The 15,971-nt window shown below is 45.0% G+C and overlaps 1 protein-coding gene across 8 annotated transcripts in view; it reads right to left on the reverse strand.

Moving 5' to 3' along the window:
• Window positions 1–15,971, reverse strand: part of KLF12 (KLF transcription factor 12) — a 256,583-nt gene that overhangs the window by 21,531 nt on the left and 219,081 nt on the right. For all 8 annotated transcript variants that reach the window (XM_075423015.1, XM_075422969.1, XM_075422990.1 and 5 more), the window contains one exon: window positions 4,230–4,387. In XM_075423015.1, coding sequence (XP_075279130.1) covers window positions 4,230–4,387 — 158 coding nt within the window. The remainder of the gene's footprint in view (window positions 1–4,229; window positions 4,388–15,971) is intronic.

Here is a 15,971-nt window from a genome sequence, read left to right on the forward strand (position 1 = left end):
GAAAATATCTGCCTGCTTTTTGTCAAAATAATGAAATTATTTAATGCATTTTCAGTTTTCTCAGACCCATGATTTCCAGTTTCACCAACTCCATAGGTCAGTTATTAAAGTCTAGCTTTTATATCCCGTATCAGCCTCTCAACAGAAGGTAGGATTTGCCTCTTTGATTTACATAAAACGTATCAGATTTTCATAATCTCTCTTCAGAGGGAACACAGTCTGTACATCTTTCACAAACCAAGGCTAGTAGAAAAGGAAACAGCAATTCATTAAGGTAAATTTAAATATATTTAGAATTAAATTTCGGTGGGGGAAAAACCGCACAGTGGAAGGAACCAGTATGAGTTAGTCTGCAATTCTCAGCTGTCCTACTGGAAGCATCAACGGCAACTTTAGTACTGCCTACAAGGCCTGAAATGGCCATCACGTGTCATAAAATAGCACTACAGCTGTTTCCTCCTCCGTCTTCAAAGTTAAAGCAGCAAACTGAAGAAGCAGGGTCCCACCGGGGCTGTATGGGCGCAGACCTCGCAGGGAACAGGAGTCACAGCTCTCCCCGTTCCCGGGGCCCACCCCGGCACCTACGCCGAGCGCAACGCAGACACACGCAGACCGGGAACGCAACTCAGGGCTGCTGGATTTCCCATTTTTAAAGATTACTCATTTCTAGAGTCACACATTAGTAATCTTCTTTAAGTTCACTGAAGCAGAAACTAACTCAACACAACTCTGGTGAGCCCATTTCTCACCGTTTCTCCTTGCGGAAAGAGTTGATAAACCTGAGCTGCGAGCTTGCCCGCGAGCCCCGCAGGCTCTCCATCACACCCGATACCTCCCGATAGCTTTATTTGACGATTTGGCAAAACAACAACAAGAAGCTCATGCTAGAAAGAGAAATTTAATACCAGTGCTCGTGATTTATGAAACGCTCTGACTGCAGCAGGTTCCCCTCGCGGTTTTCCCAGCCGGGGAGCTGATGCGCAATTCAAGCTCGCCCCCCAGTGGTCTCCATGCCCACACCAGTACACCAAGTTTCCAGGACACTGGTGAGAAGTACCGGGGAGCTAGACCATAGCATACTGAAAAAAAGCCTAGGCGTCACTCTGAAAGAATTAAATGCAACTGTTACTGCCTATAATATTTTGTTTCCGTTTTTAATTAAGTTTCAAAGCAGTATACCTTCCAACCAACAAAGCTGTACATCCTGTCAAAATACTGCCCTGTTTTTCCTCCTGTATCCAAACAACTGTGAATGTCTTAGCAGCTACGCATATACAGTAACTGGGAAAAAAATATATAGTTCTCAAACGCGTCCTGCTTAGGTAAACTATTGTGAACATGATCAGCCTGCCCTCCCACCCCCCAAAAAAAACAGTCCAGATTATGCAATGCTGGGTTTCTGTGATCTTTTCTCAGAAAGTTTCCTACTGAAACTTGCTCACCCTTGCGTGCATAGCTGTCATACTTCATTTATACTTATCCAAAACTGCATACTAATTACTGTGGGTCATACGTGAATAATTAACTTCTTTTGCCTGAAGCAAAACTAAAGCCCAAGATAAAAAATGTAAAATGAGATTAATGCATAGAGTATGCTTATGGCCAATGCTACATGTAAGTCTGAATATACCGACTCCTTACCAAGACCTAAGAAGAGTTCTGTAAAAAGCATTTAATTTTAACGGCACAATACAGATCTCCTCACTGGATCTGCTGGCTAAATGCAGCGCTCACCCTCGCTTTACTGCTTACATTGCAGCAGGTATGAAGACGTGACAATAGAAAGCAGTTAACAGCTGACCATTTAATGAGGGTTTTTGATTTGGTATTATTTTTCTGCCTGAAGGAATAAACCAACTTCCAACATGACTGGAAAATACTTCAGGCAGCTGCCTTTTGGGGTGGGGATTCATTTCAGCCAGCTAACAGGTAGGTATCTACGTCTCCTTTGTATTCAGCAATGAAAGAGAAACACCTTCACAAGCCAGTCCCCGGTCTACCCAAAGAGGGAATAACGTGCCCCAGAGGTGCCAATCCCTCTCCTCTGACTACCCAGAGATCCCAGACAGATAGCACAGCCTAGACACCCAGCTGCCAGGGAACCAAGGCTGGGGAGATGGATCCTACGATTACAGCGGGTACAGAAACTCCCTTGAAGCTGTTGGAGAGCTACAGCTGCAAAAGCCGTAATTACCAACACCATTTCAAGCCTTCAGCACCCAGTTTTGAGCACCCTAAGTGCACAGCCTGAGATTCAGCAGCGCGGACTATCTAACACCGATTTAGGTGCGTCACCCACAAGCCCTGCTCTGCCATGAGATCACCAATGAATGACAGAGTCATTGCAAATGTGATTCTTAGGGATTTAAAACACCACGGCGGAGAAAAGCCTTCTGTATTTCTGGGCTAGCTTGAGTGTGACATTGCTCACATCTAGTTTTGCAGCTCAGCTCCTTACACGGTGCTTGCTCACACTCCTGTGCTGGCCGCCAGTCTTGCAGGCTAGAGAAGAGTGACATCCCCCTCTGGTATAAACACTTTAGTGGTATTTTTTGGTTCAAACCAAAAGTCTACCAGTTTCACACCTCTGCTGGGCTCTCTGCCTTCGAATCTGCTACAGCCATATAATGCTCAAAGGGTGGTGCAGGCAAGAATAGGGAAAGAACTTAGAAATCTGGGCAGGGAGGAGGAAAGAGACAGAGTAGGGTTAAATTGGGATAAAATAAGTAAAAGAAGAATGACAGAGAACAAGGTGAAAGGGTAAGGGTATATAATATACATCAGAAGGGTAGGGATGAAAGACCACACTGAAGATGTGAAAGAACAGGGAAGAGGAAAATAGAATTAAGACAAGACATGATAAATTAAGAGACAGGAGAAAGCCCAAGCATTGATGGGAAGGTATGCAGAAACTAGAATAACTGGCCTAGAGGGAAGCGTAATGGAATTCCCAGACCAGCAGAACACTTCTGCTGTTTAAGGAAGGGACTCTCACCTTAGAGAAACTGATTTGGTAGGGGATATTAGGATGGAGCTTTGTTCAGTATTCCTCTCAACATAAGTCCTACCAACCAAAAGACATATTGGAAAGAGTGATGGAGACGTGGTCTTATTTGAAATGGAGAAGCCATCACTCAATTTTTTAAATAATATCTCATACTCTAATTTAGACTACACCACACCAAATAAAGCACCAGCAGATTCTCAGCAAAGAGCAACATTGTGCTACATCCTGGATAAACACCATCACTCTTCTCCAAGGAGTTACAAGAATGCTGAATTACATTAAGAGCAGAGAGATCAATAAATTTAATTTAAGCAGATCAGCAGCAGAATAGGGAACAGCACTGAAACTCAGAGAGGTCTGCACACCACCTTTGTAGCCATCGAAGCGATCCCCTTTTAAATTGTTCTTGATGACTTCAAATTGCTCCTTCTGAGTTTATCCACAATAAATTACAACACTTACACATCACTGCTTAAGCTACCCTTACATGCCTGTCGTGTAGACCAGCAACAGCCCACAAAGTTAATCAGGACACCTATTGATTAAGTGTATTCATCACTGAATGGGACCCAGCTCATCTAGCCACCTCTTCTGCATCTCTGGTGTAGGGACCCAATGCAACCTGTTCTTGTAAAGTCACTGACTTCCCTCTGCGTTATGTGGTAGGTGCCTCTGAAAGCCTCCAGAAAGAAATGCTGAGCTCTTGAGTTTACACTTGAATTGACCTGAAGGCATTTAGTGGTGACTAGCATTCAAAGGCTACATCTGGCAAAGAGAGTAGTAGCTCAATAGGAGCAGGTCTGTAGAGTGAAAAAAATGGTGCTGAAGATCCATGTCCACACTATATGCTTTTCTTGAGGGTTTTCTTTGGACTAGCTCTAGTTGGTCCCAAGCAACGACCACGCATTGATCGCTGAAGCACAGCAACTGTGTCCCTGGAGGCCCCTTTTCTGCTTAGTTTCATCTGAAAGGAGTCTGGTTCGTGCTGAGACCGCTCTTGTGCTGCGAAGTGGGGATGACAGGGATGACAGGGAAGTTCAATTCAAAAGCACGTTCTTGATCTGCACCAGAATGCCTACGCTGATGCACTCGCAGACATCTCTGTTGTTTAGGTACAGGCCTTTGGCTCTTAGTGTAGGGTGACGAGTTCAATACGTCCTAAATTAGGCAGAAAGGAACCTCCTTGCCTTAACTGTGGTACACAGCGCCAGCAAAGCCTTACCTGTGTGCGTTCTCCGGTGAGCCTTCAGGTGGGAACTTTTTGTGTACACTTTGTTGCACCCCTCGAAGTCACACCGATGGATGCGCCGCTTCCTGGAGTCTGGAGATTCGGACCTCCTCTGACGCCTTGTGCTCTCAATACTGAACGGTGAAATTGAACTACAAAACAGAACAGAAGTAAGAAATGAAGCAAGAGCATGGTGTATATCCTGGGCCCCAAAGATCAGCTGTAACCTATCACTGTGACAGAAGTGACCTTAACAATTAAATATTCCATTTTCTACAATGTCGTACACAGCATGTATTCGAAACAATCTGTGCTTAAACTAGAGCATATTTTGCAGTATGAAATAATTCATATTTTGGTTTAGAAGTGCTTATTGCCAGAGAAAACACCACAATCCTTGAAATACTGCTCCAATAATGAAGTAGCCTGACTTTATCTAAGCTTTATTTTTATTTTATATGTGTCCAGATCCAATCTCACTGAACCCTGTTTTCTAAACAACTTTGTATATAGCCTCCATAATTTCTTGTTGACAAGTTTAAATAGATAAAAATCCTGAAACCTTTTAATAAAAGTGTTTCCAGTACCCAGACCTGGACTATGGATCCTCGCGTTTGGCCAAACACCTGTTGTTTGCTTGCATACAAATTGCTCACAGGTCCGTATCACCCTGGAGCAATGATTTTTCTATTTACTTATTTAACAATTCTGAATCTATCAGCTGCAAGTCAACGAATTTTTGTTCCTTTCAGACCACTGATAAATAAAAAAGTTTATTAGCACAGGGCCAGCGAACAATCCCCACAGAAACATGAACACTCTTTGAAGATACTCCATTTACAGCGATGACCTAAGGTCTATCAGTTACCCCAATTTTAAGCAATTAAAAATAAAATGTTGAAGTCATGTTGCTTGAGTTTTTAAATATAGCGTGTACCAAGTCTAGTACTTGAAGAAAACCTGCTACAACAACGCACTTGCCTCGATTAGATAAACTCATGTCATAAACTACTATCAGGCTGGTATGCCAAGAACCAAACCCTCACCAACTTCCATTAATTATATTACCCAGCTATAAATCATTGCTAGCTGATCTCCTTATCAACCCCATTATGGTTATATTGCACAGCACTCACGTTCACGTGCAATTCTGCTACCCTGTTTAGCTGCTTTACGTACTGGAACAACATTGCCCTTCATCAAGTTTCTGGGGCTTCCCCCACATTCCTGGGTTTATTGACATTGAAAGCAAATGATCCAGAGATTTGTCAGCCAGCTCTTTTAAACTCTTCAAGATGCAAGTTCATGCTGCTCCTGAAAGACTTTGTGACTGCCAAATGAAAATGAATTGGAGGAAAAAAAAACGGAATTTCATCACGAAAAGAAGCACAAAGCTTTGGGGAAGTTAAGATACGAAGCAAGGCATTTGAAAGAAGCCCTGATGTTGATGCATCTGCTGAGAAGCTCCTGTGTCGACACCAATCTTCAGCCTTCTGTTACAACAGCCAGTGCTGTCACAGCTATAGCTGCTCTGCCATAAACTCCACTTCTAGGGATATCCAGAACTTGCTAAGGACTATGTATTTTGAGTTAAAACTTTGCATGAAGCATCTCACAGCATTAGCATGTGATTTCGCTGATGTTCCAGTTCAGTGCATTACAAATCTTTCAGCCTCAAATTCCTGGTAGTTTAAATTACGTATTTTTCTTTCTGTTGAAATATTTTTACAGGACAACCCTAATTTAAGGCACTAAATACTACTCCAGCACTCCATACTCTTTTTCTGATGGGCCTCCTTTTCTCTTAAAACTTTATATTCATATTTCACCCTCAGGCAAAGAGATTTTCCAGATTAATTATTTTTGCCTATAACACAACGTGTGCAAACGGGCATGCAGGGAATTTCTGAAACGCAGGAAGAAATGGGCAGAGGGCCGCAATACCAACATTAACTAGCAAAAAGTAGTCCCCCAGAGAGTAAGACACACGAGCACTTTAACTGTCTAACAAGATTACAGATATGTTTAGCTGTCACAGAAATGGTTTAGGAATTGCATCCAGACAGGCTAGAGGTGGAGAGGAACCTGATGAAGTTCAACAAGGCCAAGTGCAGGGTCCTGCACCTGGGGAAGAACAACCTCATGCACCAGTACAGGCTTGGGGAGGACCTGCTGGAGAGCAGCTCTGCGGAGAGGGACCTGGGTGTCCTGGTGGACGACAGGTTAACCATGAGCCAGCAGTGTGCCCTGGCTGCCAAGAAGGCCAATGGGATCCTGGGGTGCATTAAGAAGAGTGTGGCCAGCAGGTCGAGGGAGGTTCTCCTCCCTCTCTGCTCTGCCCTAGTGAGGCCTCATCTGGAGTACTGTGTCCAGCTCTGGGCTCCCCAGTTCAAGAAAGATGAGGAGCTACTGGAGAGAGTCCAGAGGAGGGCTAGGAGGATGGTGAGGGGACTGGAGCATCTCTCCTATGAGGAGAGGCTGAGGGAGCTGGGCTTGTTCAGCCTGGAGTAGAGCAGGCTGCGAGGGGACCTAATAAATGCTTATAAATATCTGAAGGGTGGGTGTCAGGAGGACAGGGCCAGACTCTTTTCAGTGGTGCCCAGCAACAGGACAAGGGACAACGGGCACAAACTGAAGCACAGGAAGGTCCGTCTGAACATGAGGAAGAACTTCTTCCCTCTGAGGGTGACGGAGCACTGGAACAGGCTGCCCAGGGAGGTTGTGGAGTCCCCTTCTCTGGAGATATTCAAGACCCGCCTGGACAAGGTCCTGTGCAGCCTGCTGTAGGTGACCCTGCTTCGGCAGGGGGCTTGGACTGGATGACCCACAGGGGTCCCTTCCAACCCCCAATATTCTGTGATTCTGTGATTCTGTGATCTGCATCTCAGGGCAAATAAAAGTCTTGGGTTAGATGATTCCTAAGAATGGCCTCGCTGCTCCAGTTTTCTTTTTTTTTAAACATTCCACCAGTTAAAATAAAAATCAGACATGTAAATCAAATCTTGAAGCTCAGTACTGAGGGTACAAAATCCAGTGCTCAAGACCAGAAAATCTTTATCTTTAAAAATAAATATTTGTGCACCATTTTTGCTGCATGTGATTTACGAGCTGTCTTAAAAGCCTATTTTGTAACAGGGCGTTCAGATCCTGGACAGTACAGCTCACTGAAACGGGGGGCGGACCAAACTCATAATGCTGCTGCAATTCCCAGCCCTGAGACAAAACGAACCTTGAGCAGATTCAGCACCTCATAAAAAGCTGTTTGTCACATACAGGAAAGTGACCTCACTGCTGGGAACTGCTCTGTGCTTTCCCGGGTATTTATACAAGAGATGGTGGCATAAAGTGGTGCCACCAAGGTGGTGCAGGATCAAGGCTGCTGCTTCTTAACTGGATTGCTCCCTCTTTCTAAAAGGCAAAGCATCCCACCTATTCCACGCCTGGAAAATTAAGCAAATAAGCCACAGAAGGTGCTGTGTGTTGCCACCGTCCCCCACGAGCTTCACAGCCATCGCTTGCTCAGTACGTCGAGGAGCAAGGTCACTGTCGGCTGGAACCAGCAAACGTAACCTCATGCCTTCCCCTGGCTGCAGTGCAGGCTGAATGACAAACCAGTCAGCGGAAGGGACTGGTGGCACCCAACGGCACAGCCCCACGGCGATCCTCCTCTGCCACCAAACCCCGTGGCTCAGGGGGACCCCACGGTGCAGACATGCTCACCGGTGGAAAAGGAGCCAGCTCCTAACTGATACCACCCGCTTTGTTTTAGCCATGCACAAGCTGTTTGCCTTCCTACACGGACATACCACAGGAAGCCTTAAAAAGAGCACAGAGATGCTCTTCTGAGCTTCCTGAGGTCAGTCTCCCCCACAGTAACTTTCAGTTGATTTGCAGATCACAGAATCACAGGATGGAAAAGACCTCTAAGATCATCAAGTCCAAGATGTTCCTTCCCTTGGCCATATAGCAGGAGAGGGACATCCTCCACTTTCTCAAGCAGTTTCTACAAAATACCCTCACCAACCTCACGGAGAAACATTAAAAAAAAAAAAGTTCTCAAAACCATGTTTTGTGCCTTTTAAAGGCACAAAGACAAGAATGGGGGTTCTACCAGGTGGCTCTGCTCAGCAGAGGGCTACAGAAACTACTGTTTGATGGCACCATGGTGGACAAAGACTGAGCATGGAAATCACTGGGAACTCATAGGTACTAATTTTTTTTACTGAGGTTTTTTTTTTTCTTTTTGCTTACAGTGTGGTTTAAAGTCATAAAAAAGAAATTTAAAAATACACACACACATATATAAAGATACACACAACCCTATTGCAGCAGCCTTTTTTGACCGTAAGCGTCCCTTGCAGACTGCCTGCAGCGAAGGCCTGGAAGCACATCAGCAGCCAAGAGCTGCCAGGGTACCCAGCCCAGGAGCTGCCAGTTCTCCTGTCAACGGCCGAGACCTCAGGCAGCCTTTAAGGCTCACGGTGGGGTTTCGCAACAGGGCTGACACCACACGTAACATCCCAGCGAAACTGCAGCATGTATCAAAATAGTGCTGATACATCAAGTTTGAAAGATAAATGAACAAAGAAGAAAACAGAGTTCTGAGCTGTCAGCTTGACGTTTATTTATTTGCAGTTTGCTCTTTCTAAAAACAGCATAATTTCTACACTAGTGTAGAAACTATTGTACTGACAGAATTCCTGGGACACTGCTGGTTGCCTCCACAAGCAGCTGCAACACCCGTACTCAGTACTGCTCGTAGGGTGAAACAAACGAAACCAGTGTGAGCACTTAGGGTGATGTACAAAACTTCAGCTCTGTTCTTTCCAGCTAGCAGTGAAAATAGGCATCTCTGCAGCTCACACACGGCCAAGTGCCTGTCTCTGATGCAAAACAGTCTGCAAAGTAACACAAAGGCTGGGGCTTCACCAGCAGATGGCCATCAAGTTCTCCTGAATATGATCTGCGCTGCACGCGACAGGAATTGTAACAACCCTGGTAATGCAGGTTTATTTTTCCTTTCTATGAATGCTGCCCATGACCTCCTCGGTGTTTTGCCTCTGTTCTACACACAGACTGCCAAAGGCCCTCACCAACTGCACTAACACTGTTGAAACACACACATAGCGGGTCTTTCTGCACCCATCCTGTGCTTTCCGAGTGACACGCAGAGCAGAGCTGCCCGGGGAGCACAGCACGATTACCAAAGCCTGAACCATGTCCAGCGCTGCGACACACCAACAACACACCACAGCAAGTCACTGCACGCCGGCTGCTCCCCGCGAACAGCCTGCTCACGTGCTCTCACCCCACGGCAAACGTACGTCTGTTCTTTACAGCAATCACACCGTATCACCTTCCTCCCCAGCTGTAGTTGAGGGACTCATGGCTACACTTCAACAATAGCCTGTGGCTGCTAAAGACAGACATTAACTTCACTCTGGGGTGAGACCTAGGCACGTATCAGCTGTGCTCCCACGAGAAGGAGAACCACCAGACAGGACTTGGCCCCATGGAGCAGCCTCTCAGCCCTGACAAGGGGCTCAGCACGCCAGAGCGTGCCCCACAAGGTGGGCATGACGTGAGCCGTGGTCCTCTGGTGTTTCTTGGGTTCTGGGCTAGTGCAGGATGCGACCTGGCTCAGCTGGTGGACCAGGACGGTCCTGCTCCAGTCGCTTTCCCTTGTGTCAGCACTGGCACTTGTCTGATCCTGCAGCGAGCCAGTTCAGGGACCCACAACGGCAAGTCAATTCTGCAAAAAAACCTGAGCAGCTCTCTTTTGCTGGTTTAGCTCCCTAAACAGTGGAGTCTGCCAAGTACCTGCACTGGCACGTGTGAGAGGATGGGAACCTGTGGCCAAGCGTGAGGGGAGCGTCACCACCCTTTCAGTGACAAATAACAGTGATTACCACCAATGCCACAATTTCCATGCAAATTCTGAATTTGCATGAAGAAATCAGGAACATGGACACAAGCTAACACAAGGAACAACTGGAAAATCCACCTTTTGCTCCACAACGAAGCTTCTTCTTGTGACACTTGTGCATGGAGAAATAACATACACAAAGATGAACACATAAATAGATAGGCTAAAAATAAAAATTGGGAGATACTACCATGCTAAACACTCAAGAGCTTACAATGTGCCTTGATGATATGAGATAGAACCAACAGACAAACATTCATGTCACCCTCAGGCCAATTTTGGACATCCACGTATTTACAGTTTGTATTTAAAAGCAAGAGAGATATAAATACACAATATTCAAATACAGAAATAGTGTATAAATTTAGCAATGTGAATCATTACAAGATGTGCAAAGCTGCTGGGTCAACCTTTCAGCCGCAGTAACTAGAAGTGCAGGCAAATGAATTACAAGCAGAAAACTAGAATATAACATGTCTGCATTCAGATGGCAATGAGCACCTGAAGAAAGTCCTTGGATCTCCTGCATTTGCTCAGCATTCGAAGGGAACCTGAGCTGCACAAACATCGTGGGTTTTGGCTGCTTAACATTTGCAAAAACCAGAGCTCTTAAGTGAATAAATACGGGCACCAGCCGAGCTTCCCGCACTATTTTTTAAAACCTCGCCCTTTGGATCCAGTGGTGGGACGGCAGCGCGTCGGTGGACCTCACGCAAACCCGTGGCGGCTGTCGGTGCCCCCTCGGGTGGAGCGGGAGGCTGGCAGAGCGGCTCCCCGCCACGGACGGTCGGCAGCAGAGACGACTGCGGTCCCAACGCTTTTGCTTGGCTCCTCAGGCACATTTCTGAGTCACGCGAACACGTGCACAGCAGCACGCGGCTCATTCCGGGAGCTAACCTCGCGTGAGATAAAGTATCCTCTCTCTGTTAAGACCTTCCAGCTTCAGACGCTGACAGGCATGATACGAGTACTCTGTGTGGTTTGGAAAAGGGGAATTGAACCGCGTTTCCCAGTTTCCAGCTGTCAATTAACTTTCTTTTGTAGTAGCTTTTCATACAACGTAATTTTATTTTCTGATAGCTCGTACAATGTTACCCTTCCACTCAGGATATTGGTGAAAGTACCCTTACAAACACAACATATTAAACTGTGAAGAAATAAGATACAGATTATTTTTCGTTGAAGCTCATAAAACTTCACCTACTATGGCAGTGAGATGCCAAAATCATACTACATAAAAATGCAGTTTTGTTACTTTAATATGCTTAATAAAGATCAGTGTAATCTCCCGACAAAGTCTTCCCCTCAAATATTTACTTTGTGGTTTTTTTTTTTAATACAAAGCTTCTACTGTCTCCCCTTCACAGACAAACAGATACGCATGCATATATACATGTGTATTTTTTTCTCCTCTTTGATTCTTAGATTCTAATTAATGTTTCATGAAAGGCAAACATCTGCCTTAGGAATGTTAGACATTAAAACATATCAAGCAGTACTTAAGGCGATCATAAAAGGAAAATATGTACTACTCTTATTATCAGTAGTTACTTCAATCAGTGTACTTTAAGGTGATGTTAGACTGGAAATTACACTTTTTGTCATGAAAGAAAGGAGGAATTTGGCAGCATACATAAACAGTACACATATTAAATGGGAAAATCACATGGGTAAACAAGACACAGCTAAGTGATGATTTGAAAACATTTGGTTCAGAAAGTGCCTGAGCTGGAGATGATGGGAAATCACGCCGGGAGCAGGCAGGAGTACGAGCGTGCGCCTGTTCTGCTCTGTCCTAGGTGTCTGCTGCTGGCAGAGTCCCAGCCAAGAGGATCTCCGGCTCCGTACGGCCATTCCCACGCTCTTACATCCCTGTCCTGCACGGCCAACAAACAGAATACCCTGCACATCTCCGACCACAACTTCTATCTCCAGCATTTATTCCCACTGAAACCAGCTAAAGTTACTTGAACTGTTGAGTTGCCTTGCAATACTCACGTGTGTTACAACATCCCTCTGGAAGTGGTGGAACTGAAAGCACGACTATACATGAAATAAACTTCTGGTGGAGGGAAAGAGCTTTGGGGTCCACCAGGAAAAGCACGAATGTCAACCATGGCACGCCTTACCAAAATGATCCATCACCTCTGTTATCAGCTGTGTTAAGCCGAGACATGAGAACGACACAGTTGTCTGATCCTCCTGAGCTGGGTTTGTGCTGTGGGATCCGGGAGCGCTTTCCAGCTCCCGGGGCAGTGCTGTCCTGGGGTGTATCCCAGCTCCACACAGGGCTGAGGCCTGACCACACACCACCTTCTCCTCTTTCACGCTGTTCCTCGGCACTGGGTTTCTAAGCAAAGGAAGCTAGGCCAGAAAGTACCTACAACATGCTCTAACATGTCCCCCAGATCTGATGACTGAAGGACTGGGACTGCAAAGCACACTTCCAAGAGAGAAAATCTGTACATTGAGTCTATGATGAACTCTGAAATGCCACTAAAAAAAAACCATATCAAAAGCTTCCAACTATTTTACCCTTATCATGAACCAATAAAACTCTGCCCTAGAGAGTTATTGTGCAAAAGAGCAAAGGAATTACATGTTAACTCTCTTGCACGTAAGCACTGCCTACATAATTAAAATGCCCATCCCTGGTTTTGGGAAAGTTCATGGCCATATGACAGCTCCCATCACCTGCAGATCCTGCCATAAGAAGCAGAACCTGGGCCACCCTCTAGGCAGGGACAAACTTCTTCCTGCACAACTACATCCAGCCGTGGCCAGGCATGGGCAACAGCAGCTCCTGGACCAGTGGCATCCCTACCGAACTACTGGGCTGCTGCTTAACAAAGTCGAATTTCACATTTCTCCTAACATGGCAGGACATCCAGAACTTATTTCTACCCGTAAAAGTTTCAGAAACATTAGACAGTAAGGCTACGATGTTTTACACCTAGACAAAATACTTTCAGTAATTTTAAACGTAATTCCGCTTCACTGCTCTCGTTTTTCCCTTGGTTTGGACAGATGGGGTCATGTTAGGTGAGACACTTGTCCTTAATATTTTGCCATAGATTTTGAGGTGACAAATGACGGCAGTTGTTTTAAATCTGTTTAGGAGATTTTTTTTCTAACATGTGCATGGCTGCATCATCGCCAATCCCAGCTTCTCAGGACGGCTGAACACAGTGCATAGACTGGTCTGGATGCTGAAGCCCATTTTAACCCCTCTTTTTTACTGTGGAATAAAGAGTAAGAGAGAAATTCAGATGAAGAGGAACCTACCAACTTTCTCAGGGTTAACGTCAGAGTGAGACCAGATTGCCCACGGCCTTGTCCTGCTGAAGTCTGAAAATGTTCAAAGATGGAAAAAAACTGCATCTCTCTGGGCAGCACGTTCCACTGCTCAGCCATGCTCATGTTCTAAAGGGAGTTTCTAATGAATGCTCACTTATTCTAAATGCTTCCTACATAAATGTTTATATTTATAAATACACATATCTACACATTATAATAAAAGATAGCTGAGTGACCATGAGCTAACGCAAGCCTGAATTTCTTTCTTTTTTTAAAAAAATGAGCTTACTTTGCTTTAGCCCAATGTTCTTCCAAGCTGAACTAGAAATCCATGAAAATAAGGAAACCTCAAGCAGTGGGGGAAACGTATCTTCACATGGAACTTGCAAAAAAGTGCACAAGCAAAGGTCTGTTCTTTGACTCTGAAGACAAAGCTTTGTATGTCTTCCTGAAAGCACGAATAGTTCCTCAAATCCTGTACGCCAAACGTGTTTGATGTGTGCTAGCTCAGGCCTGAGAGCTGAACCTGGTCTAGCAGAGAAAGAGCATCTCCTTTCGCCCCCTCCTTCCAGAGCTGGCAGCACAGCAGCGATCACTCACAGGATCTCTAACGCACCAGCCGCCCGAGCGCTCCTTCCAGACGGAGGCTGCATCAATGCTCCGTCTGTTCGTTCTTCTTTGTCCCCTTCTAAACAGAGCAGAAAATTGGGTAACTGAGCACCTCCAACTCAGCTTTGAGAGCACAGGGCCCTGCTTTTTACCTTCCCTTCTCCTTTCTGAGTCATGCTTTTCCTTCAAGTTTTTCTGGCAGCACATATGCAAACAAGCTACAGCAATACTGGTTTTCTCAGCAGAGGAAATTAGAAAAGGGAAATAAAGACTACTCTGTTGGAGACACGGCCTGAGCTGAAATTTCCTGCATGGAAATTCTATGACTTCTGTACACATTCACGTCTTTCACCTTTGTTCTGGTTACTTGTAGAAACAGCCTAGACGCTCCACTTTCTAGTGCAGAACTCCTTGCGTGTTGTAGCTTGCTCTCCAGATTCCATTTTCTTCTTACATCTCCAACTCTGATTTCTCACGCCTGTGCAGCACAGGAATCAGCCCCAACGTCTGTACGGTGATGACTCTCGCCTGTGCATCCACCTCCTCTTGTGGGTCAGACTAACAAACAGGGGAACTGATCCCTGGGGTGGTGATTAAAAATTCTCTCTTGTGTATCCGTGGCTGACAAAATTGTGGCGCAATGTCTTGCCAGGTCAGTGACATTAAATGAGGACACTGCGTCCACTGGGACTGAAGCTCATGTGAATGACCTATTCTTCCTTCCTGTTCAGAAGGGTTATTATTGATACGTTAAATATTTGATTACCCTGGATACCCGTGTATAATGCAATTATGGGTGGTCATCCGCAATACTCCTTGTCATCAAGCAGATTTTGGTAACTACTAAATAGTTGACTCCATCGAAGTGTACACTTCGGTGCTTATATATGTAAAGATAACCTGCCACTCCCAACAGAATGTTATCTCAAAACCACAATTTTGTATGCCCCACAGCTCTCTACGAGCTCCTGTCTCTGAGAATATATATTGCAAAGAACTCATCTATTGCGGAGATAAAATAAGTATCACATCTATTTGATCTGGCTAAGAGAAAAGGGACTAATTTAATTCATCTGGGGACAAAAATGTTACCAAGCACAACACCATATTTCAGAGATCTGGTTCTAAAACTACTTTCTAATCGATAAAGTTTGAGATTTATGTTTTTTTTTTTTTCCCCCCCTCCAGAGTACGCTCTCCTATTGGAAGTAATTTTTTCATACGAGAACGTGAGAAAATATTCTATAAATCAAATTGTTGCTACACCCCAGAGGCCATACAGATTGTGTTACCACGCATTTTTGTTAACAACAACGAGGAATCCTTATGCATTTACGTTATACAAGAAGCTAGCTTTTCTATTCAATATGCTAACTCGTACCTGGATTTACAGCCATGCACGTTGATGAAGTATCTCTCCATCCAGATCACAAAACCTTTGCTACACCTTTTCTGATGGTTTGTGTTTGCAAAGCAAAATAACTACAGTGAGGTCCAAATCCACAAACAGAGTACTAATACACTACTGTGATACAAAGAAACCCCACTATTTCTCCTTGCATCTGTGGTTTTCCACGCCTATTTATGATATAGTCTTACCTGAAAACCAAGCAATGTTCTGGGCTTCACTGGGTCCAGCTCCTCAGTCTCCTTTGCCAGGGACTGCCATTTCTTTTCTCTTCCTGCCCTTTATTTTCCTTCCCTCTTCCCCCAGGCTTGCTGCCACCACCCCAGCTGGGAATTGCCTCTCTAGAGAATCACGGGGCCAGGTTTTGTCGTTTTGTCACTGAATAAGGTATTTGCATAGGCAGAAGTTTATATAGTTGCTGTGTCACCGTGTTTGCTAGTATTGGAGAGATTTCTAGCGGATTCATCTGCACACTGGGATAGAAGGTGTCCCTGAA

This window comes from Opisthocomus hoazin, chromosome 1 (genome assembly GCF_030867145.1).
Source record: "Opisthocomus hoazin isolate bOpiHoa1 chromosome 1, bOpiHoa1.hap1, whole genome shotgun sequence".
Lineage (NCBI taxonomy): Eukaryota > Metazoa > Chordata > Aves > Opisthocomiformes > Opisthocomidae > Opisthocomus > Opisthocomus hoazin.